The 24911-nt window shown below is 43.9% G+C and overlaps 1 protein-coding gene across 2 annotated transcripts in view; it reads left to right on the top strand.

Annotated features, from left to right (window-relative positions):
- The first annotated feature begins 302 nt into the window (after positions 1-302).
- The window catches only part of PAQR8 (progestin and adipoQ receptor family member 8), a 35850-nt gene continuing 11241 nt past the window's right edge, over positions 303-24911 (top strand). Inside the window, exon 1 of one of the 2 annotated variants that reach the window (XM_027127487.1) lies at positions 303-410. Coding sequence is in view for 1 of the 2 variants with exons in the window: in XM_027127486.1 (XP_026983287.1) it covers positions 1417-1424 (8 nt within the window). In the remaining variant the exon portion in view is untranslated. Of the gene's footprint in view, positions 411-939; positions 1425-24911 lie in introns of those variants that run through there. The other variant, XM_027127486.1, reaches the window with a different exon arrangement.

Genomic DNA, 24911 nt, shown 5'->3' on the forward strand with positions numbered 1-24911 from the left:
AAAGATGAAGTTTGTTGTTTGTTCCCTCTCCCGAAAGACTTCGGCAGTGCCCCCCTGGGATGGGTCTTGGAAAGAACAGGACAGCGGTAGCCTAGTCTCTTTTTCTCCCGTCCCCTTGGGCCTTTAAGGGGGCTGCGCGGACCTAACACCGGGCTGGAAGGAAGAGGCGTAAGTCAACTTCCTCGCCGGCTGCACCAGCGGCGGCCATGGGCGCGCGGGTCTGCGCATCCCGCCCCCGGGTCGGGAAGGGGCGGAGCCGGGCGGAGCCCGCCCCCCGCGGTCCCCTCTTCCCTGCTGCTCCACTGAGAAGCGCTGGCCTCAGACTCTGCAGCCTGCAGGAAGCTGAGAGCCGGGACCCCGGGCCGGGAGTGCGGGCTGGGCTGAGTGCACGGGCTCGGCCGCCGCTGTCGGTGAGTCCCGGGGCGGGCGGCGCGGAGCGGGGCGGGAGGCGCGTCAGGACCGGGCTGTGGGGAGACCCCGGGCGCAAGCTGGGGGATGTCAGGCTCGCGACGTTGGGGAGCCCCAGACCCCAGCCCGGAGGAGCGTCGCGATGTGGAGAAACCCGAGCCCGGGGGCGGGGAGTCAGTGCCCCGGGGTTGGGGAGTCCGGGAGCCCTGAGGGCGAGGCGGCGGGTCAGGAAGGCGAAGTTGGGGCGTCCCGAAGCCCGAGCCTGGAGGACTGAGCGGTCAGGATCCTGACGTTGGAGAGGTCCAGAGGGTTGCGGAATGAGGGGTGCCCTGTCGGCATTCTTGGGGCGCCCTCCTCCGGGCGAAGGGGAGCAGAACCCGGGAAGGGAGTGCGGAGAGAGGAAGCCCGAGGCGGGCGGGGCGGGAGGGGAGCCCCGGAAAGCGTAGGGTGGGGCGAGGCGAGTGGTGTCTCTGGGGAAAGATGGAGGGGGCTTCTCCGAGAGGGCGGGCGCGGGAAGCGGAGTCGTGCGGGGAGCCTGGGGTTCTGTTCTGGAGGATAGGGGGTTGGAGGGCCGGAACGCCGCGGCGGAGGTCCGAGGTGGCGGTCTGAGGGGTGCGTCGGGGACTCAGGAAACATCTCGGCCTAGGGGACGGAATCCCCTTGGTGGAATGGGGTCATGGCAATCTCGAGAGGGCACCCACTCGAGAGAGCAAGACGGGCCACCCCAGACGGGGGCAGGTTGGGACCCCGCACCAAGCGAGCTCGGGGAGTGTTGGGACCTTGGGCGGGGGGACCAGGGAGGGGCGAACCTCGCTGACCCCACGCGGGCACCGCAGCGCCCTGTGCGTCTGTGGGCCCTCAGGCACAGACTCACAAAAGGGAGACCCGCGGGCCGGACGGGCTTTTGGTTGCACCTCGTATTTCTGAGCTGGGTTAGAAGTGATTTTGCCCAGGGATCCGATGAGAAGAGTCTGGGCTTAAAAGAACAGCTCTGGAGTGAGTTTTCAAATGTACAGGTAAGCTCTACGTGTGTGTGTGTAATTTTCAGACGCACATGTGCTACTTGCTGCCCCCTCTCCTGTACTCTTGAGAGGCAGTTTCTGAGTAAAAACTGGAAGAAAATCAGGAAGGCGCTCGCATGCACACATGCACACCCGAACCGCCCACAAATGCATTGCATTCCACAGCCGAGTAAACACGAGGAGTGCTGTACAGTGTTGGATTGTTTCTTTTGGCGAGGGCTCCCTTTACTGGAGTTAATAGGAGTTACCTGCGTGGAAGGTGGACTGCCCTTGACTGCCCTCTTAGGATGTGCACAGCCTATACCCACCCCGGAGCTGCTACACCCTTGAACAAGTCACCCGGCAGGGCACTAGGCGGCTTAGGACCTCAGTGGATGGACATTCTAGAGTCTTTCTGAAGATAAACAAACGACCCGTACCCTGTCTGGTTTGTTTTTTTCTGTTGTTTGTCTTGGGTGCCTGGCTCCCTTTAATTAGTTTAATAATATTGACATATTAACATATCCGGTATGGTTAATTAAGTGTTGTAGTTAGTTTAATTATTTAATGTAACAGCTAATTCTGGAAGACCCAGGGCCCTGGGAATCCTGTTAAGTGGATTTCTCCCTTAGAAGGTTCCTAGGCTTTAAGGGGCAGTGGGTGAGAGATGCCTCCCACTCCCTTTCTTTTCTGCTCTAGATATAGGTCCATCTTCTGATGTACACTGAGATTTGAGCTTCCTGGGAGGACCAAAGATTTTTGGCAACTAGCATATGTTGGGCCCTTTTTTTTCCCCCCCTTCATGAAAAGGAAAGCTCTTCAGTAATTATGCAAGTTAGTGGAAGAGTGATCTATTCATTTCACAGGTATCATTTCAGGAGAAGCTTTTCTTTTATTTTCACCAGGGGGTGGTCAGAACCTTGAACCAAAATCTGCATTATTATTATTGCGTTAGCATATTTATCCACTTGGACGTAGAGCTAGCTGATTCTTCCAATTCTTTATCCAAATGTTAGGATAAATACGCCAGTATTTATACATTCAAATAAATGCATGTTTCTCCCCTTCAGAAGCCTCGGCTTGGCCAGCTGTGTACTAATTCTAGTGATGCTGTCATTGCTGAGAATAATTTTGGAGCTCCTGCTTTGGAGTTGCCTTCAGAGCTGGCAACACGGTGACTGAATTGCCTCTGTGATGGCAAACCTTCTGAAGCTGGGAAACAGCCAAGCACTGTGTGGAGCCAACTGTGGTGGAGAATCGAGGTTGTAATAGGAAGTATGTCCATTAAGGTAATGAAAGTCTTCTTGAAGGACTAGCAGGTCTACAGGGGTCATCCAGTAAAGAGTATATGTATGTGTTTAGGATTGTAAAGTAGTTGCTGTGAAATGCAACCTTCATTTGGATGTTCGTGCTCTGGCATGTGTGTAAAAAACTGGCCCTATAGTACCTTGCTATACCTTATGGCTTATTGGGCTGGAGAAAATAAGCCTTTCTTTTCCCCTTCCATGTACTCTTTACCAGGCAGTTTCCATCCCTTTGCATTTTTACAGAAAGCAAGATGAACAAAAGACTTGTTTTTTCAGAAAAAAATGTAGTCAGAAAGTCACTTACCCCATGGGTCATTAATGCCTGGTACCTGAGTTTTTATGTGAAAGAATCTATATAGAATCAAGCGGAAGAGAATGATTTCTGAAAATCCATTTCAGTTTTGTGATTCCATAGCACACAGCGTGAAAAATTAACATATCCTTTTTCTTCCATTGGTTCCATAAATTCCCAATTTTTTTTCAGGTTGTTAACCCAAAGCTTCATATAGCCATGGCTTGAATCTTGATTTAGCTGTGATCTTGGACAAGTTATTCATCTCTTTTGGCCTCAGTTTTTCTACCCTAAAATGAAGATATAGTGAGTAGGTACCTCATGGGACTGTGATGAAGATGAAATAAGATTATGCATATAGAGCCCTGAGGTCAGTGCCCCATACATAAAGTCTTGCTCTTTGTGTTATTAATAGTGCTTATTGATAGTTATGTATTAAAATTCCTTTTAAGCCATGTAGAAATTTATCATTTCCAAGTAATGACATTCCCTTTGGCTGGGCTTTGCAAATCAACATGTCAATGAGAACACCTGGTTTTTACTCTCCTAGCCTCTCAGGAGTTTTTAAACAGTCACCTTTACTGCAACCAGAGCTAGCTACTTTATTTTGAATTCTGATATTTTAAAAAACGAACAGTCCTGTTTTGATTGTGTGTTAGGTATAAGAGTTTGGTCAAAAGCTGAAGGAAAATTGTTTAAAAGCTTCTCCTATAATTTTTTCCCTTGATCCAATAAAATATTATTCTAACGACGTAGCTATAGTTTTCTTGGCATATATTGAAAGGGATGATTCTGGGGAATGTTTGTTTCAGTTAAACTGGGGTTTTGTTCTGCTTTTTTTAAATGATAGGGAGGAAGAACCTGGCACTATGTTCTCAGCTCTTCCATAAATATCGACTTTAATCTTTTGCAGATTTATGAATTTTATTAAAAATACTTGCATACAAATAATTTTATCATAATTTTTAATCCAATGGTTCGGGGTTACTATGAAATAGAGGTTTCATGGAATGTTCGACATTTAGTGAGAGTTCTCTGCATTTCAGCAAAGTTTGTTCAGGAGACAGAGGTATAAGAAACAGATTTCTTCCTCCAGAAGTTCACATAATGTGCTCTCTTAGGACAATGCATTAGCAAGAGTATTTTTTCTCCTAATGGCTTATAGGGCTAAGGATTAATATGGATTTCACTGCATGTTCTTTTCCCTCAATTTCTTGGAGAAGGTTAAATATATAGATCTCTCAATAGTGTTCATATTTTTTGACGTGGATTAGATCCTGCTATGCACTCACATGCCATAAAAGGAGATAAGGGCTCTAAAAGTATTTAGTGAATTGTAAAGTGATACACAGTCTGCCTTCCCTGTGGGGGCTGGATGGGGGGGGCGCTCTGCATCCTCAGATTCAACCAACTGTGGATGGAAATGTCAAAAAAATTAATCCATAGTCGGGGATATATGTATATGTGTAGCTGATTCACTTTGTTATAAAGCAGAAAGTAACACACCATTATAAAGCACTTATATTCCAATAAAGATGTTAAAAAAAATTAATCCATAGTCAATCTGAGAAAGAAATGGAAATCTTTATTTGAGCCAACCTGAGGATTATAACCCAGGGGACAGTCTCTTAGAGAGCTCTGAGGACTGTTCCAAAGAGGTAAAGGGGGAGGCCAGTATAGGTGTGATTTTGGAGAAGGGGGTACGTGCAACCAAGCACGCATCTTGGTAGAGGTGACTGCTATTTGCGAGGAACAGGTACCTTAGTTAATGGTTTTAGTGCTCCTCTAAGTATGGGAAGATGCAAAACACTGGATTCATAAAATCTTTTCCCGACAATATCTAACTACCTGAGGGCCGGTTCTGTCAGTTTTCCCGCAGCACAAAAGGCTTCATCCTGATCTTCGCCCTGAATTCCTTTCAGGGTGTTCTGCATAGGTCAGCGACTGCAGTGGCCAATGACTTGTTCCTTGTAGAAATGGACAGTGGGCAGCATTCTTCGTCTTACACTCCCTTCCCTTTTAGTCTTAATTTTGATCAAGGCTTAGGAGGCATTTCGTGAGCACTTTGTCCCACAGCGCTAGGAATGCTCATTCCCAGGTCAGGCGAGGATTTGGTTGATAAGCCACTCAGTGTGCTATTACTGGACTAGGCCCTGTTACCAGTGGCCAAAAGCCTCTGGATCACCTGTCTTACATTCCGTTATGGTCCAGGAAATGGTTCCCTCTTGTTGCTTCTTCCCACATCTAGAGTTACACTATTACAATCATTGATTTTGTAGAACTATATCTTTGATCAGTCGTTTCAAGTTGACTAATCATCATTAATTTTGTTGGAGGCTCAGTCACACATTTGGTCATGCAAGAAGCAATAATCCTGTACAATAGGCAGAATACAAGTAATATAGCTAGTAACATTAACAAGGTCATAAGTATTTAAGTGAAGAGCTTCCATTAGGTGTGGCCCAGTATCTCCCCAGGTCATCTCAGCAGTCTGTTCTGCATTAATTGCTGTCTTTAAGGGAAATGATATCTTGGTATTGTACATAAAGCTCCCCAAAGATGTCTGCAGGTATAAGGTGAGGGTGTGTTATTATGACCCCTTAAGGATTGACAAAGGAATGTTATCTTCTAAAGAGTTAGGTGGCAGTCAGAAGAACAATTGATCTTTATGTTTGAACAGGTGTTTCTGCCACTGGGGAGTCTGGTTAATGCATAATGCAGATGCACAATGCATGGTAAAGGGGAGGGAGGAGGCCAAAGGGCAGAGAAAAATTTCATGTTTAAAATTTTCTTGTCTTGCCTTAAACTGTGAATTGAAATAAACATCGGAAAATATTTAGGAAAAAAATTCCAGAAAATTCCAAAAAACAAAACTTGAATATGCCATGCGCAGGCAACTACTTATGTAGCATTTACTTTACATAGCATCTACACTGTATTTACAATTATTTTCATAACATTTACATTGTATTAGGTGTTATAAGTAATCTAGAGATGTTTTAAAGTATATGGGAGAATGTGGGTTGGTTACATGCAAATACTATGCCATTGTGTATAATGGACTTGAGCATCCACAGATTTTGGTATCTGAGGAGGGTCCTGGAACCAATCCCCCACAGATACTGAGGGATCACTGTATAACCATAGGATAGGGGGCTATTATTGTTGTTCCATACTTTCCCAGAGTGTTCTGATTATCACCTCCATAGCGGTGTTTGGCCCTTGCTCTATCTCTCTTCTGAATGGTGGTTTACACCCAGAAAACAATACAGCAGCGTGGTTTAGTCTAGAGCAGTGGTTCTTAATAAAGAGCAGTGGCTGTGTTTTTGCATCCGCCCGCCCCCCAACCCACCAGGACATTTGGCAATGTCTGGAGATGTTTTTGATTTTCACAGCTGGGAAGAGGAGAGATGTTATTGACATCTAATGGGTAGAGGCCAGAGATTCTGCTAGGTATAGTATAATGCACAGGACATCCCCTTACAACAAAGAATTTTCCAGCCCCAAATGTCAGTAGCGCTGAGAGACCCTAGACTAGAGCAAGGGACCTGGAGTGGGGGCCAACCTGGGTTAGCATCCTGGAACAACCCTGAGTGAGTTCCTTAACCTGAGTGTCTATAAAATGCAAGTCTGAAGTGCTATTGTGGAATAGGTGAGATGGTGTATATAAAGTACTTAGCTCACAGAGGTGCCCCGTAAATGGTAACTCTTAGTATTATGTCTGGTTGGTAAATCCAGGGACTATGCTTTAAATAGACAGCTTTGGCTTTTGAACCCATTGTGTACAGAACCAAGTCAGGTTTCATTTTTCTTTTTCTATAAATTTGTTTATTTATTTATCTTTGGCTGTGTTGAGTCTTTGTTGCTGCATGCGGGCTTTCTCTAGTTTCAGCTAGCGGGGGCTACTCTTCGTTGCGGTGTGCGAGCTTCTTATTCCCGTGGCTTCACTCGTTTTGGAGCACCAGCTCTAGGCGTGTGGGCCTCAGTAGTTGTGGCACGTGGCCTCAGTAGTCGTGGCTCACAGGCTTCAGAGCGCAGGCTCAGTAGTTGTGGCACATGGACTTAGTTGCTCCGTGGCATGTGGGATCTTCCCAGACCAGGGCTCTAACGCGTGACTGCTGCATTGGCAAATGGATTCTCAACCACTGCGCCACCAGGGAAGCCCTGCTGGACAGTTTTCAAAGTGCTTTTATATACCTTGTCAGACACAACCACCCTGTGAGGCATGGAAGGCAGATACCATATTGATTTTTTTTTTTTTTTTTACAGATGAAGGAAACTTGGGGCTGGAGATGGTAAGAAATTTGTCAAAGTCACAGTGAGAAAAGGGCAAAAACAGGGACTCAAACCCAGGTTGAGTAGCTTCCGATTACTGCTACAGGGCTCCATCCACCACACCTTTCTGTCTCTTCTGATGTAGATGGAGCATGAACTTGATGCAACTTCAAATAATACATCAAAATAATAACTATTGACTGAACATCTACTGATGTCAGGAAATGTACAGTTGACCCTTGAGCAACCTGGGGGTTAGGAGTGCCAACCTTATGTGTGGCCTGGGTAGTCCTGGCTGAGAAGGAACCTGAACAGTGACCCTGTGGAGTGAGATTTGATGGACTTCTGGGAAGTGGTCTGAGAAGCAAAGGATATCTTGTTCATTCATTCGTTTGTTTGTTCATTCATTCATCAGTATTAAGGGCTTACCAGGGCCAGGGTCTATGCTGAACACGGGGTAAAGATGGAATGTTGAACCCAAATGCAGTCCCTTCCCCTACAGAGGTGACAGTTTGGAGTTGAGTTGTAGGGAGGATGTTTTGCTTCAGAGGTAGGTGGGGAAAGGATTCCTCAAGGCTTTTTCATACCTGTGCACAGAGCTGAAGCGAAGCTCAGGCCATGTGTAAGTAGAAGGTGCTGGTTGGCTGTATTCAGGTGCTTAGAGTGGAAGAATAAGACCTCATGTTATGGGGATATATGTACATGTATAGCTGATTCACTTTGTTATAAAGCAGAAACTAACACACCATTGTAAAGCAATTATACTCCAATAAAGATGTTTAAAAAATAATTAATTAAAAAAGAAAAAAAAGACCTCATGTTATCCCACATGACATTCAGAACCCCACTTCCCCAAAGGTAGGGAACCGCCCTCTGCTGGAAGTCACCTGGGTTGGACAATCAGGTTGAGTAAAGCCTGGGGCTTAGGGAAGTCTTTCGTCCTCAGCGTGTCTGGAAGGGTACAAGCTCCAAGCCATCTAGATTGCTAATAAACTGACCCTGTTGTCTTATGTGACGAAGACTCCATACTATAGCAGAGCAGGGCTTGTTGAATGAGTGAATTAATAATAATTATAATAAATGTTAGTCTATGATAGAGGTAATGGGAGACTTCAAGATTTCGAGACGAACACACCCAGAGAAGAACCGAGCTCTCCCCCCTTTCCAGGCTGAGCTGGTTCCTGGGACTGTAAGAACCTAAAGGAGATCAGAGCTAGGATTATTGATTTAAGAGGTTTTTGTTGGTCTTGAGACACTAGCATTAAGGGCATCTTAGGGTGATGTAGTCCAAGATTAAGAAAAGCAAAGAAGAAAAAAAAACCCTCAATTCTTAAGGAATAGATAATTTGTTGCTTTTCACCAGTAGCTTGAAACTATGTATTTGCCCTATTCTTGCACCTGCTCTTTGGAGTCTGAGAGAATTTCCCAAGAGGTTCAAGATAAGTCTACAGTCTAGAAACTGGAGAAGGGCTACCCTTACCCAAACCACTTGAAGATGGAATGAAAATACACATACTCTGCTGAATATTGCCTGTAGATCGTACTTTTGTGAGAAATGAAACTTTGTTGGTGAAAACTATCTTCTCATTTTCCTTTTAGACTCAAATTGGTTGTATAAAATATGGAAGAAAAAGGAGGAGGATGTGAAATCAATGACGAGTGTAGTGGCTCTTGAATTAGGAAATTTATATTCTCCCTGGTGTATTTCACTCCGTCCAAAGAATTCATTCCAGGAGTCTCATCTTAGCTTTTCTATTCCTGCACTTAAGCAAGATAAGGGCATCAATATTGTTCTCTTGAGTTGCCAGGAAGCCTGAGCACTTTATAAAGTAGCATTAGTCAGTTTCATGCATGGGCTAATGCTTGGGTTGGAATTGGCTGCAGTGGTAGAATGTCACCCAAACAGACAGGTTCAGGTAAAGCACCAAGAATTTCATTGAAACTGGGCAGCATTTCAGGCAGGTAGAAACTGGTTCATCAAATCTCATTGTGGCAAAGAGGTTCAGATTAATTCATGAAGTACGTGCACAATTTTGTCCCATGAAAGAAAAAAAAAAACTATTTATAATTATGTGGCTGTGATATGTCTTATGGCCTGGAGGACCATTGTGTCTAGATATATTGACCTAATTCCAAAGGGGGTAATGATAATACACCCACGTGTGCATGAAGGCATACAGAAACATAAAATACCTACTGTGTATTGAACAATTCCTGTGTGTCAGGCATTGTGCAATGCGCTTTTTTTTTTTTAACCTTATCTCTACTCCCCGAAACAAGTTTAGGAGAGAGAGATCCCAGTTTACCAATGAGAAAAAGAAATGAAGTGGCTTGCTCAAGGCCACTACAGTTAGTAAGTATCAGAGCTGGTTACAGATTCCTCATTTCTGAGAGGGCCTGGGGCAGATGAGTTTGGGTTTAATAAAGGGCTCCCTTACAATGCATCTGTAACCTGGAATGGGTCCAGGGTGGGATTTCCTGTCCGCCCAGCTCATCACCCTATTTAAGGGATTCCGGAAGCTCGGAGTTACTAAATTTACATATGTGGTTCCCTGAACCTATTGAAAGCATAGGCTCAGGGGGGCAGGGGCTGGGGGTAGTGCGTTGAGCCCGTCTTCATGATTTCATATGCCTGCAAAACCACATACTGTATATGTGTGTCAAACAGCTGCACAGACCATTAAAACTTGAAAGTCCTTTGCTTCAGGCTGCGGTGATAGTAGCTTCATTTGGAGCCACCTGCCAGCTCATCTAAACTCTGGCCTGGGATTAGGTGTATCTGGCTGAAAGATACAGGGTGATGAATCATTTAATGGATGTTGTTGATTTAGAAAACTTTCAAAGCATGGAGAACTTATAATAATCACTTTAAAACAGGTTTCATGCGACTTCCCTGGTGGTCCAGTCTTAAGACCCTGCGCTTCCACTGCTGGGGCACAGGTTTGATCTCTGGTCAGGGAACTAAGATCCTACATGCCTCACAGTTTGGCCAAAAAAAAAAAACAGGTTTGATGATGAAAAGATTGGGCAATAATGGATGGCCTAGAGTGACAGTGAAGTTCTCAGTTGCAACCCCCTGACCCCCCATCTTGCTGGCCCCAGAGCCAACTCATGTCTCTAGAGAGGCAAGCTGTGATCCTGGTTCCTTTTGAACGTAGAAATGACAGCTTCAAGACCCTCTCTGATCTAGGACAGATTGCATTAGTTGAGCACATGTTGTGTGCTAGCAGTTTTACCTGTATTATCTTCTCTCTCTCTTAAACTTTCTATTATAGAATATTTCAGACAGACAGAGGTGCACAGAATAGTAGAATACACCTCCATGTGCCCATCCCCAACTTCAACAATTACCAACTCATGGCCAACTTCTCTACATACACCTTACCTCCAAATGATTTTGAAGCAAACCCAAGCCACCATTTCATGATTTGGGAGCATTTCAGAATGCATTTCTAAAAGATGAGGGCTCTTTTATCATAATTCTTTAAACATGACAACAACCCTATTAGGTACCACTCTATCCTTATTTTATAGGTAAAGACAGTGAGACACAAGGAGGTTAAATTATTTGCCCAAGGTCATCCAAGGCAGAGTCAGGATTCAAACCCAAGTTGCCTAACTCCAAAGCCTGTCCTGTTAACCACCACACTGTGTTAAGGTAGCCATTAGACCCCTCTGCTCTAGCTAATCCTACACTGTGGAATTGGATCCTGGAAGCAGGAAAATAAACTCCCAGGGACAACACTATTGATTTCTGTGAATTCAACCACCCAGTCATTGCTGCAAGCAGGGTATATTTAGGTTCACAGGGTTAGAATGGCTGTGAAAGTCTTAGACTTGTCATCTCAAGGAATGAAAGGACTGGCCTGAAATATTAATGGATCCTCTTTGGGCAGCAAATCTGACAAAGCAGTCAAACCCTTATCGTGCTAGTGTTTGAAAGGGTGGAGAAACCCACAATGAAAAGGACTTCACAGAGAATATGACTGTCGTGCTCTGGCTGCCAAGGGAAGTAAAAGGTTTCTTTTAAAATGAATTTTCCTCTGGTTTTCTCCCTTGGCAGAAGGAATCATAGTCTTCCCACTGAGTCTTTTCAGTTCGTTTCTAGCACAGCTAATTGTGTTTATTTGTCTCCAGAATCACATGTCTGCCTCCTCTCCCTGGCCTTTCCTTAAGGTATCTTGCCTGCTGTGTACTACGGTTGCTGCCAAAAAACGTTCCCCTCACCTGGGAGCGGTTGGCTGACAACACAGAGTAGATGTTGGGAGGCCACCTGTCTCTCCAGAGATCTGCCCTGGCCTCAGGCGTCCAAGCCCACCTCAGGGTGGGGATTATATAAGCGGGTGGGGAAAGGAACCGTGTCATTTGCCTTGTGGCTACCCTTTTGGCCCATCAGGGTTAAGAACAGAGCAGAAAACACATGAATACTATTGATTGGCTGATCAAGGAGCTTTGCTAGTTCAAGTTCAAGAAATTGATTCTCCATTTTTTCCTATCAAAACAAGCATCACACTGACTTTTCTGGTTAATACTTCTCCTTTGGCTTTGGGAATCGCTGACTTTTAAGTGATTCTCAAACCTCAGTTTCTTTTCTTACCCCCTTCCCCATGAAGTCCAATCACAGAAGCCATGTAATCACTGGAGGACTACCCAGCCCTTCTTAATCCTCTCTCCTGTGAAGCACTAAATGGTGGTCCTTGTCAGGGTGCAGGTGAGGACGAGCCTAGAAATTCCACCTTTGACTCTCTCTGGGAACACCATGAGACCACTTTATCAGACGGTAACAATTTCTGGGTCCGTGAGGACCTCAGCCTGTGTCTTTTTCAGGGAACATCTGTTTTCCTTAAACCTTTGCTGTTGCAAATCTTCAAAATTATTTATTTATTTATTTTGGCTGCACCAGGTCTTAGTTGTGGCACGTGGGATCTTTTTTTTTTTTTTTAAAGTTGCGGCATGTGGACTTCTTAGTTGCAGCATGCGGGTTTCTTAGTTGGAGCATGCATGTGGGATCTAGTTTCCCGACCAGGGATCAAACCTGGGCCCCGCATTGGGAGCACAGAGTTTTACCCACTGGACCACCAGGGAGGTCCCTGAAATAATTCTTTATGATTGCTGGGACTTATACTTTTTGAAAACTAAGGAAAATAGTAGACTGTGAGTTGCTAGCTCTTCATCATAGAGTCAGCTCAGGGATGGCAAATACATGGCTTTGTGCCACGGCCCCCTTCTGAGCCTGGTGTCCCCCAGGAGCAGTGGCAGACTTGTACATCGATCACAGCATCTTCTCTGGAGCTCGCCGGGGCCTGAATGCCTCTCAGTGCGGGACCCCAGGAAGCCAGTTACCAAGAGTGTGGCCTAGGGTTGACACCTCTGTGCCCTTTCCTAAGTAAGTGGTCTTTAAAGCCCTTCCCACACTAAAATCTCTTGAGCCTTTCTGCCTGTGGTCACATTGGGTCCCTAACAGCAAGGGGCCAGCTCTCTCCTCTTTCACCAAGAATCAGATTAAAGGGGGATGTGTCACCACTCAGGCATGCTAAACCCTTTCTGGAAAGCAGATGATGGGGAAAATGTTTTAAACATTGATGGTTCACGGAGGAATTGGAGGTCGTGACTCTTCCTTTCCAACCCATAGTGGGTTTGTAGATTGGGTTTGTAATTTGGTTGGTGAGTCAGTAAGACTAATTAAAGTCATCCTTTTTATGGAGAACCAGAATGTTTAATGCCCAGGGGGAATATAAAGGAAATGGGAGCCCAAAGCCTGTCCTTTAGGAGTTCCTAATCTGGTAGAGCAGTTGTATTAAGTTGAATTTAGATTCAGTGTAGTTTAATGAGATGCAAGGAGAAATGTAGTGCCTGGTTATAATTAACTCACTCTCAGCTGACTAACATCCGTTTGAAGACATTTGGAGGGCATTAAGATAATGCCTGTGAAGCAACAGGACTTCCTTGACAGAAGATGCTATAAGTATTTATGACCATATTGTAGATAATGTACAGGGCTGTAAGGAATGGTTTGGGCCCATCTGTAGTCACCAGAAATTGTTACCCTCTGATAAGCTGGTCAGGCAGAAGCTGCAAGGGCTGCTGCAGGCCTGGCTGTCTCCAGGATGGTTAACAGAGGATGCCGAGCTGCTGTCTGGGAGGTTAAGATCAGGCTGGTATGCGTGAGTGTGGTTTTCTCTTGCTTTAATCAACAGTACATTCTTTTACAAGAAAACGTCAAGAAAAGTCTTTTCGCAAGAAAAAGCTCATCTTGGAGTGCTCTGACTTACCAGCAAGGACCGGCAGAGGCACTTTTTCCATTTCAGAAATCTCAACAGTATAGTGAGGGCAGAGGAAGGGAGAGGGGGAAAACCGAATAGGTCAAAGAACGCATTAGATTGACCAAGTATTCTAAAGGTATTTTTCAAAAAATCAGGTTAGATTTAGAATCCCTTTCCTAAGTGTGTACTTTTTTTTTTTTTGCGGCCTCTCACTGTTGTGGCCTCTCCCGTTGCGGAGCACAGGCTCCGGACGCGCAGGCTCAGCGGCCATGGCTCACGGGCCCAGCCGCTCCACGGCACGTGGGATCTTCCCGGACCGGGGCACGAACCCGTGTCCCCTGCATCGGCAGGCGGACTCTCAACCACTGCGCCACCAGGGAAGCCCCTGGCTTACTATTATTCTTTACTTTCTCCATCTTTTAGGACATCATATAAAATAAGCCAAAAAAACATCATTTGCTGTTGTTATTCAGGAACGTCCAAAGTATTTGAATTCTCTGGTGTGGATAAGTGGCCTGTGAGGCTGAAATAGCGAGCTGGGGAATAATTGCAACTTTTCAGTAGATACTACAATCCTTTGTGGAAGGGAGCACTGGGGCAGTGGAACTGCAAGTACTGTGCTGACCTTGAACTTTTCTCGTAACAATAAGTGCTTGTCTCTTCCCAAGACCATATGATCTGTGGAACTTGCTGGAATAGCTTCTGGCTGGTACTGTGTCTTTTGTTTTCTACCGGCACCCTGGGACTTGAGAACGCACTCTTTGGAGTTTAAAAGCATCTTATTTGAATGCTGACTTGATGGTGAGCTTATATAATTGGCTATTAGACACTGAATAAGCTTAAAACTTGGAAGTGACACTTTTTGGACCTGTAGTCATCTTGTCTTAGGCTTGTAATGACATTCTTTTTTTTTTTTTTTCCTTCAACTTTAATTCAGAAATATCAAATTGTTGGCCTTTAATATTCTAAGTTTACAGATGGCGCTACTGGTGCCAGAAGGATTGTGGTTTATTTTTAAGTATGTGATTCATTTAATTTGAGGAGAGTAGGATTTGGGCCTGCTGCCTTGCAGCTCACTTTACCTCCAAGATCAATACAACTTCAAAGAAGGAGAAGTCTGTTTCTTAATGGTGTTTATAATGGCTGTGGCTTGTTGATATTAATGACCCAGTATCTACTTCAGGGTAGCTTTGATTAATCAAAGTCTTCACTTAAACTAATATTTACTGACATACTCTACTTTGAAGACAAAAACATCAAAACACAAGAAAATAAAGTCCTGTTAGAACTTTTATTTAAGAACAACTTCCCAGTAAATCCTTAGGTTCACCACAGGCACCGTCCAGTCTTCTTGACCATTGGTACCTCCATCATCCAAGCTGCGTCATGACCACTGACATCCAGAAGGAGATGAAGGACCTGGACAGTTCTGAATTATCAAAATTATCACTTACACATTTAGGAAAGTGAACTAATGCATTTTAGAATGATGTTCAATAAATGAGATTGGAACAGAAAGCACTTCCTGAATAGGGTAGACATTCAGGGCATGGCCTCTGGAGTGAGCCTACCTGGTTCTGGATTCTGGCTCCACTACTTCCTGTCTAGGTGACCTTGGGCAAGACACTTAACCTCTTTCCTCATCTGTACAGTAGGTAGGAAGAATAAATCCCATGTCATAGAGTTGTGAGGAATGATTGTGAGTTAATAACATGCAAAGAACTTAGAACGGAGCCCAGCGTAGAGTAAGTGCTCCTTATACTGAGTTACTATAATAACTATTACTGGCGACTAGATAAAGAGGAGCACCAGGTAAAGATGAGGGAAAAATATATCTCTGGTTTCTGACTTGAGCACCTGGCTGAAGCGATTTACTGAACAGAAACAAGGAACATGGGATAGAAATAGGTTTACTGGAGGAAGCTCAATTCTCTCTGTGGGTTGTATTCATTTTGAGGTATCTTTGTTACAGCTGAGCAGAGATAACCTTGTGGGCATTAAATAAGCCCCATTCCATGTAATGACTAAGTTTTCTGTGTACTACGGGTTCTCTCCTTGGTTTTCTTATGGATTTCTTGTGAGCTGTCAAAAACAAATTAAACTCCAGGTGCTTCAGAATTTCCATCTGAATAATATTGAACATAATAACGGCACATAGTAAACTCAGCAAATGCTTTCAAAAGGTCCTAAGGGGGAATTCCCTGGCGATCCAGTGGTTAGGACTCCGTGCTTCCACTGCAGGGGGCCCGGGTTCGATCCCTGGTCAGGGAACTAAGATCCCACAAGCCTCATGGCTCAGCCAAAAGAAAAATGTCCTAAGTAGCTTGGATAAAGGTTTTATATATATATATATGTGTGTGTGTATATATATATATACACACATATATATATATATATATACACACATATATATATATATTTAAATACTGTAGGTACCTCATATAAGTGGAATCATACAGCATTTGTCTTTTTGTCTCTGGCTTACATCTCTTAGCATAATGTCCTCCAGGTTCATCCATGGAGGTTCATATATATATATTATGATGGTCAAAGCCAAGATTGAGATTTTGACATAGAAACAAGGAAGGTAAAAGCCAGTATACTTTTAGTATGTCTTTCTTTCATTCATCCATTTGTTCACTCATTCTTACAATAAATATTTACTGAGCACTTTTTGTATAAGCCAAGTAATGTTCTAGGTACCAGGGGATACATAAGTGAACAAACAGACAAAAATACCTCTGCTAATGGGGCTTATATTCTGGGCCAGCAGCAGGGCTAGGACAGACAATAAACTTAATAAATAAAAATAATATATTAACCTCATACCCATTAGAGTGGCTACAGTCAATAGCCAGAAAATAACAAGTGTTGACAAGGATGCAGAGAAGTTGGAACTCTTTTGCACTATTGTGAGAATGTGAAATGGTGCACTCACTGTGGAAAATGGTATGGCAGTTCCTCAAAAACTTAAAAAATAGAATTACCAATGATCCAGCAATTCCACTTCTGAGTATATACCCATAAGAACTGAAAGCAATCTTAAAGAAATACTTGCACGCTTACATTCATAGCAGTGTTATTCACAATAGTCTAAAAGGTGGAAGCACCCTAAAGGTATATCAGTGGATGAGTATGTACATATTCATATAGTGTATACATACAATGAATATTATTCAGCCTTAAAAAGGAAGGATATTCTGACACATGGTCTACAACATTGGTGAACCTGGAGGACGTTATGCTAAGTGAAATAAGACACAAAAAGACAAATGCTGTATGATTCCACTTATATGAGGTACCTGGAGTAGTCAAATTCATAGAGACAGAAAGTAGAAGGATGTTTGCCGGGAGCTGGAGGAAGTGGGAATTGGAGAATTGTTGTTTACTGGGTATAGAATTCCAGTTTTGCAAGATGAAGGGAGTTCTGGAGATGGATGTTGGTGATGGTTGCACAGCAATGTGAATGTACTTAACACTACTGAACTGTACAGCTAAAAAGGGTTAAGATGGGAAATTTTATGTTAGGTGTATGTACCACAATTTTTTTAAAAATATGAGAAAGACTATAATACATTAGGTCACAAGGTGAAAAGTACAATAGAAAACCAAAAAAAGAGTAAAGCAGAGTATCGGGGTTCTAGAGAGCTCGGGAGGGTGCAAATGCAGTATTAGATCAATAGGGAAGTGGGGAGGCCCCTTTCGACTGAAGAAAAACGCACAACCTAAAAGTTGCAAGTTAAGTTTTATTCAGGGGCCTCACCGAGGGCTGACTATAACCCAGGAGATAGCCTCTCAGACAGCTTTGAGGATCTGCTCTAAAGAGGTAAGGCAGGAGCCAGGATATATGGGAATTTTTGCTCAAAACAAAACAAAACACGTAGTTGAACATCAAAAGATCACTGCTAGTCACAAAAACCAGACATCTCAAGTTAATGATTTCAGTGTTTTTCTATCTATGGGAAGATACAAGAGTCTGGGCTCATTGAAATTATTCCGTAGATGTACATCTCAACTCTGTAGGGCCAGTATCCTGTTTTTCTCCACCCTGAATTCCCCTCAAGTCTCACTGTAGGGGCGGCTGCAGTGACTGACAGCTTGCTGGTGGGCAGCATTCGTTGTTTACTGCAGTGGCAGGCAACATTTTTTGTCTGCACCTCCTTGAGAAGGTGAGATTTGAGCAAGGCCTGGAAGGAGTTGTCTGTCCCTCGGCTGTGATTACAGTCGGTGTCTAGATCGTCCGGGGCCCCCAGATGATGTGTGGCGAGACCCGGGCAATGATCACGTGGTGTGTATCTGTAAAGTTCACGAGCGGTGGGCAGCTGACGCAGAAACTGTGGACATGGGCATTTCAACTCAACTGGAAAAACAATCCAGGCACTCCGGTAGCACTTTGCACAGATTATAATCAGATGTCATCTGAGACTTGAGGTTATATTACAGTAAAGAGAAATGGTTGTTCTTATACTTGGCCCTTTCTACAGTCAAACTCCATAACCTAGAAACAACAGTCAGGAGTTTGATTTTTTAATTACACCTAAGTTTGCATGTTGTTGTTTAGCCCATTTCCAATACATGTTTTAAACTCCATAAGACTAGGATTTTCAGGGCTTCAGCTGAGCTTTCTGTCAACCCAAAACTAGGCAGTGCAGCTCAAGAGTACTTACTTCTGTTTTTCTCCATCTGGTAGGTCATATGGCATGGAATGGTGAGCTGCTTAGAAAAATCCTGTGATCTGGACATGTTACATTACTAATTTATGAGGCTGGTATAAAGAGGTATCAACTTACCATCATTTAAGCCACTACTCTGTACTCATGAAAAAAATTGAAAGAGGTTTGCAGCAGTGGATTCGTGAATTGATTTTTTTCACATCTCATTTTTTAATCTTTTTTCCATCAAAAAGAAGTACAATGAGCATGAATCTCTACTTTGGAATCAGGAAGAAATCTGTCACCATGCCCCCACCTCCACGGCACTGAACTTGGAGGGGAGATGAACATCTGTAGGTATCAGGCACCTTTGCCCCTTCACGATCCTGGCCCCAGGCGAGGATTTTGAAGCCACACCAGCAGCCACTGAAAACACACATGCTGTTTGTGACTCTCTCCCCAGACTAAAGTTGCACGATCATTGCTAAAGTTGCAGGGGCGAGGTGAAGGGAGGGGAAGCATACTTCCTCTCTAAGTCCTGTCTATGCTGATGGCAGTGAGCATAGGTTGACTGAAGAAGCACAGCACCAAGCTCAAAACTAGCCCCATCCTCACCCCCCAACCCGTGTTTTGGTAACACTCTTATCTGCCCAATGTTTGCTTTTAGTTCTGAACAAAATTATTTTTATGCCACACAGCTTGTGAGATCTCTGTTCCCCGACCAGGTGTTGAACCCAGGTCACGGCAATGAAAGCCCGGAATCCTAACCACTTGGCCACCAGAGAACTCCCTGAACAAAATTTTTATAAAATTTTTGGCATAAACGTGGTATCTTGGCAGCTTTGAAGAGAGGAGGAAGAATATTTTCCTTGATCTTTATGCACAAGCAGCTGCCTACAGGCATTTGGCCCTTGGTGGTTATCAAGCTGAGTGTCCCCCTCTACATCCATTTTCTCCCAACACAGAGTGTGGACGGTAGAGACAGGCTTCTCTTGGTGGTGAAATGATAATTCATGGGAAGGTAGCACCCTTTAGGTATATACTGTTGTCATTAGATATAAGTCATTCCGTGGTGATAGCAGTACTTAGTAGCAAAAGAAGGAAGGAAAGTTCAGTGGACTCCACATTCATTCATTGAGGGTCTACTCTGGGCAAGTCTACGTGCCAGGCTCTAAGTTGCGGGGAGGGAATTTAATGCCACGTGAGACAGTGCTTGCCCGTAAGGCCTGCTAGGGATATAGAAGTACCCAAACAACCACAGGACAAAGTTATATGTGATGACATCATTTTGTGACACAAACTTGCAGGTTGCAAGAGAAGGGATATTGCTTTGGGTAGATCGGAAGGCATGGAGGAATCACCCTCTGAAAGGTGCCTTCAGGAATGGGTGAGGTTTTCTAAGGTAGAGATAGGGAGGAGGCCCTTCCAGGTAAAGGGAACAGCCTGGCCTAAGACCTGAAGGGGAATCCCCCTTCTAGACCCACAGCTAAGAAGACCACACTGCAGCCTTGTTTGTCATAGCAAATACAGGAAATAACCTGCATGTCTGTCCACAGGAGGATGGACAAATAAATTGGGGTATTTGGAAAATATTCAGCAGAGAAAATGAATCAATTAGAGAATCATGTAGCAATTAATATGGAAAAAACACAAAACATTAAATGAAAGAAAGAAGGCTGCAGGAGGTTAGGTGCAAAATTTATATAAAGGTTAAAATATCCAAAACAATATATATAGTTTATGGATTTTTATTTATTTTTAATTTTAAAAATTCATTTATTTATTTTTGGCTGCATTGGGTCTTCGTTGCTGCGCGCGGGCTTTTCTCTAGTTGCCGCGAGCGGGGGCTACTCTTCGTTGCAGTGTGCGGGCTTCTCATCGTGGTGGCTTCTCTTGTTGTGGAGCATGGGCTCTAGGTGCATGGGCTGCAGTAGTTGTGGCTCGCAGGCACTAGAGCGCAGGCTCAGTAGTTGAGGCGCACGGGCTTAGTTGCTCCGCGGCATGTGGGATCTTCCCAGACCAGGGCTCGAACCCGTGTCCCCTGCATTGGCAGGCGGGTTCTTAACCACTGCGCCACCAGGGAAGCCCTGGATTTTTAATTTTATGATTTTTTATTATATCGTTACATGTAGTTATATAATTTTATAATCTCATAATGTTTTCATATGAAAACATAAGTGGAAATGAAAAACACCAGGTTCAGTGTATAGTGGCTGCTGCTGGGGAGGAAGGAAAGGAATGAGTGATTATAGGAGGCTAGGTCCCAGTTACCTGCGTTATAGGCATAGATGATACATACAGGCATGCGTACACACAGTCATACATATATATACACACACATACACATATATACGTACACGCATATATTTATATACATGCATATGTATATTTTTTACTTGATGTATAGTTGATTTACAATGTTATGTTAGTTTCTGGTGAACAGCAGTGATTCATATATATATATATATGTATATATATGTACATTCTTTTTCATATTCTTTTCCATTATGGTTTATTTACAGGATATTGACTATAGTTCCCTGTGCTATACAGTAAGACCTTTTTGCTTATCTATTTTATATATAGTTGTTTGTGTCTGCTAATCCCAAACTCCTAATTTATCCCTCCCCCACCCCTTTCCCCTTTGGTAACCATACATTTGTTTCTATGTCTGGGAGTCTGTTTCTGTTTTGTAAATAAATTCATTTGTAGCATATTTTAGATTCCACATATAAGTAATATATGGTATTTGTCTTTCTGGCTTACCTCACTTAGTATGATCATCTCTAGATCCATCCATGTTGCTGCAAATGGCATTATTTCATTCTTTTTTATGGCTGAGTAATATTCCATTGTATATTTACCTCATCTTCTTTATCCATTCATCTGTTGATAGACATTTAGGTTGTTTCCATGTCTTGGCTATTGTGAATAGTAATGCTATGAACACTGGGTGCATGTATCTTTTCGAATTAGAGTTTTCTCTGGATCATGAATATATTTTAAAATCTGAAGTAGGGCTTCCCTGGTGGCACAGTGATTAAGAATCCACCTGCCAATGCAGGGGACACGGGTTCCAGCCCTGGTCCGGGAAGATCCCACATGCTGCGGAGCAACTAAGCCCGTGCGCCACAACTACTGAGCCTGCATTCCAGAGCCCGCGAGCCACAACTCCTGAACCCCAGGCGCCTAGGGCCCGTGCTCTGCAACAAGAGAAGCCACCGCAACAAGAAGCCCGCACACTGCAACGAAGAGTAGCCCCCGCTCACCGCAACTAGAGAAAGCCCATGCACAGCAACAAAGACCCAATGCAGCCAAAAATAAATAAAATTTTTTTTAAATACCTTTAAAAAACTTTTTAAAAAATAAAATCTGAAGTAAATATGACATAAGATTTGACAAGCAATTGTTTGTCGTATCATCCTTTATACTTTTCTGTATATTTGAAGTATTTTGTAATTTCAAAATGAAAGTCACAGGGCATGTTTAGGAATAGTAAATGGTATGTAGATCAGTGGTTTTCGAACTTTAATGTGACCCTTAGTAAGAGATCTATTTTATTTTAGGAACCAGGAGTTTCATGACAGTACTTATCCTTAATGTGTGAGGTGCACCCTGACATGTTCTGTTCTCTTCACTCTGTTTTGTTCTTCATGAAATTGACAGTGGATAATGTTAAGGCTGTGGATCAGGGCAGGGAGGAGTTTGACGGCAGCCTCAGGGATTTGAGCTTTACTTGGCAGAGAGGAGAGGGCTCCCGGCAGCTTTGGGGCATTATCCTCATCAGAGCTGAACTTTAGCTGAATCAAATCAGACGGAACTGTGGCCAGAGATTGGAGGAGGCGAGGTCGTTTAGGAGGTTATCATGGTTTAGCTGGGACAGTGTACCGGCCTGCAGGGGAGTGAGAGAAGGAATATACTGCAATTTAAACAAAAAGGGAGGGGGCAGGATTTGATGACTGGAATGTGAGGGAAGGAGGAAAAGGAGAAATTTCACTTTGATTTCAAGGCTTGGTGACTAGGAGATTGGTCATACTGGTAACAGAACTAGGCACAGCCGAGGTTTGATTTTTTGATTGCTTTTTTTTTTTTTTTTTTTTTTTTGCGATACGTGGGCCTCTCACTGTTGTGGCCTCTCCCATTGCGGAGCACAGGCTCCGGACACGCAGGCCCAGTGGCCATGGCTCATGGGCCCAGCCGCTCCACGGCATGTGGGATCTTCCCAGACCAGGGCACGAACCCGTGTCCCCTGCATCGGCAGGCGGACTCTCAACCACTGCGCCACCAGGGAAGCCCTTGATTGCTTTTTATTTATTTTTTTTGGCTGTGCCACTCGGCATGTGGAATCTTAGTTCCCTGACCAGGGATGGAACTCACGCCCCCTGCAGTAGAAGTGTGAAGGCTTAACCACTGGACTGCCAGGGAAGTCCCAGCAAAAGTTTGGTTTTAAACACACAAAGCTTAAGATGCTGATGGGATCTCCAGATGGATAAAGTGAAGTCTTGTTGAGGTTAAAAGGCACGGATACAACATGGTCTCATAATGTTTGATGCCTTTTTGTAGCAGTACACAGTACTAGTGAGGGAAACAGAAAAATTCGATGTCATCAGGGTGGGGCTGGGTGGCAGGCGTGGAGTGCTCCAGGGTAGAAGCAAAGGGGCTGGCACGTTGGGATGGCAGTGGGGCAGGTGAAGCAGGTGAAGTAAGACAGAAGGGCTGGGGTTAGGAGGAGCCTGGAGCGTGTGAACTGGTGTGAGGAAATAGTCCAGGTGGAAACTAGGAGCATTGTGATCAGGAAGGAGGAATGTCAAATCTGAGATCCTGGAGCTCGAGTAACTCCGAGTGAGAAACCACGACCGCCTTGTTGCAAGCCGGGTTGTAACAGAATGGAGATGAGGACCAGAGCAGTGCGAGGGTTCACAGCTGTCGGTCTGAACTGAATATTCAACTTTTCCGATGAAACTCGCCTGTGGAATAACTAAGGATTTTTAACCAGCTCAGCTACTGATTATGAGTTTCTCCTTCAAATTGTAGAAAAGGCCATAGTGGAGAGGGGTTCCCTTAGGAGAGCCTCCTGGAGTGTCCTGGGAGAGGGCTCTGGACAACATAGCCAGATGTCCCAGCGGGAGTCAGGATTCCTAGCCTGCTGTCAGCTCACAGGCAGACGGGCTCCCACGTCTTATCCAGCTCTTCCTATTCCATTTGTGTTTTATGGGCTTTCTTTCTCGGAGACCTAGGTGGCTGGGCTCTTGAGCACGAAAGTCAGAAGCAGTGCCCCTACCTTAGGGCTGATTCGGTTTAGAGCTGTGAATAGATCACTTCGATTCTCTGTGTCTCGGGGCGGGGGAGTTCAGGATTAACACGTACACACTACTATATATAAAATAGATAACCAACAAGGACCTACTGTATAGCACAGGGAACTATTATTTAATATCTTCTAATAACCTATAATGGAAAAAATCTGAAAAAGAATATATATATGTATGTATAACAGAATCACTTTGCTGTATACCTGAAACTAACACAACATTGTAAATCAACTATACTTCGATAAAAATTATTTTTAAAAAATTAAAAATGCAAATTTTTATATACATAAAAAGATAATAGTGGAAACTCAAAAAAAATTCTCCATGCCTCAGTTATTCTCACAATTAAGTAACACAAACATAGATTTTTTTAATGCCTTGAGTGACTACCTTGTGCAACTCAATGAATTTCACAATTTAATGTAAAGAAGGCACACCTACAACCAGCTATATCATAAGGCTAAGGGGATGTATAACAGGTTGTGATTAATTCTGCATGAGTCTGTTGCTAAACTTCACAGACGAGGTTATAGCTGAGCCTGGATTTGAGAGAGAAGCAGGGTTTGCCAGGCATAGAGGGGTACTTGGCGATGCAAAGTGTGTGTCTTGTTCAGGGAACCAGGACAGTCTGTTCTGCTTTTTTCTATGCAATGAGAATAAAAAACTAGGTCTCCTAACTCCTGCTCCAATGTTCTTTTGCTTTAGTTTTCTTCTGCCTCAATGTTCTTTTACTTTAGTTTTCTTCTGCCTGGCCTCCCTTCCCTGCATCTTTGCTTAGGCATTCTTGGGCACAAAAGTACCAATGATAGGAGGAAATAGACTAAAAGTCATCTGGTGATTGGAAATCCGGTGAACAATTTAAATATTGTTATGGATACCTCCCAAGTGGATGAACTACACCCAGATAAACAACATCCAAGTCAGATGTTGTTTCCTGTTGAAAAATCCCTAACATGTTCCTTGTCTAAAATCTCACCGGTTTTACCTTTAGAAGCGAAGAGGGCCAAAGGAGAGTCTTCTTTCACTCTGTTTTTAAACAATCATCCATTGACACATTCTGGGCCACCTTTCCTCTGATAATTGCTGATAGGAGGAATAAAGGATGGGCAGGTCCGTGTTTCTGTCTCAGGGAACTTGCAACCCAGGAGGGCTCTCTGCACACACAGCAGGGAAGTAGCACATAAGTGCAGACGTTCTGCTAACCGAAACGTGTGGAGTAGGTAGGTAAGCACTCTGGGAGGAAAGAAATTAAGATGACCTGGAGAAAACTTCATGACCAATGTGGGATTGAACTAAGGCCTTGAGGCTGTCTAAAGAGAAACTGAGAATGAAGCGACCTGCTTGATTCTTGGTAGCAAATAAAGAGCTGGGGTCTTGGGACCACCAGGAGAGTGTACAGCA

Source organism: Aethalodelphis obliquidens, unplaced genomic scaffold (assembly GCF_003676395.1).
Source record: "Aethalodelphis obliquidens isolate GAN/ISIS:26980383/991018 unplaced genomic scaffold, ASM367639v1 scaffold31, whole genome shotgun sequence".
NCBI classification, from domain to species: Eukaryota; Metazoa; Chordata; class Mammalia; order Artiodactyla; family Delphinidae; genus Aethalodelphis; species Aethalodelphis obliquidens.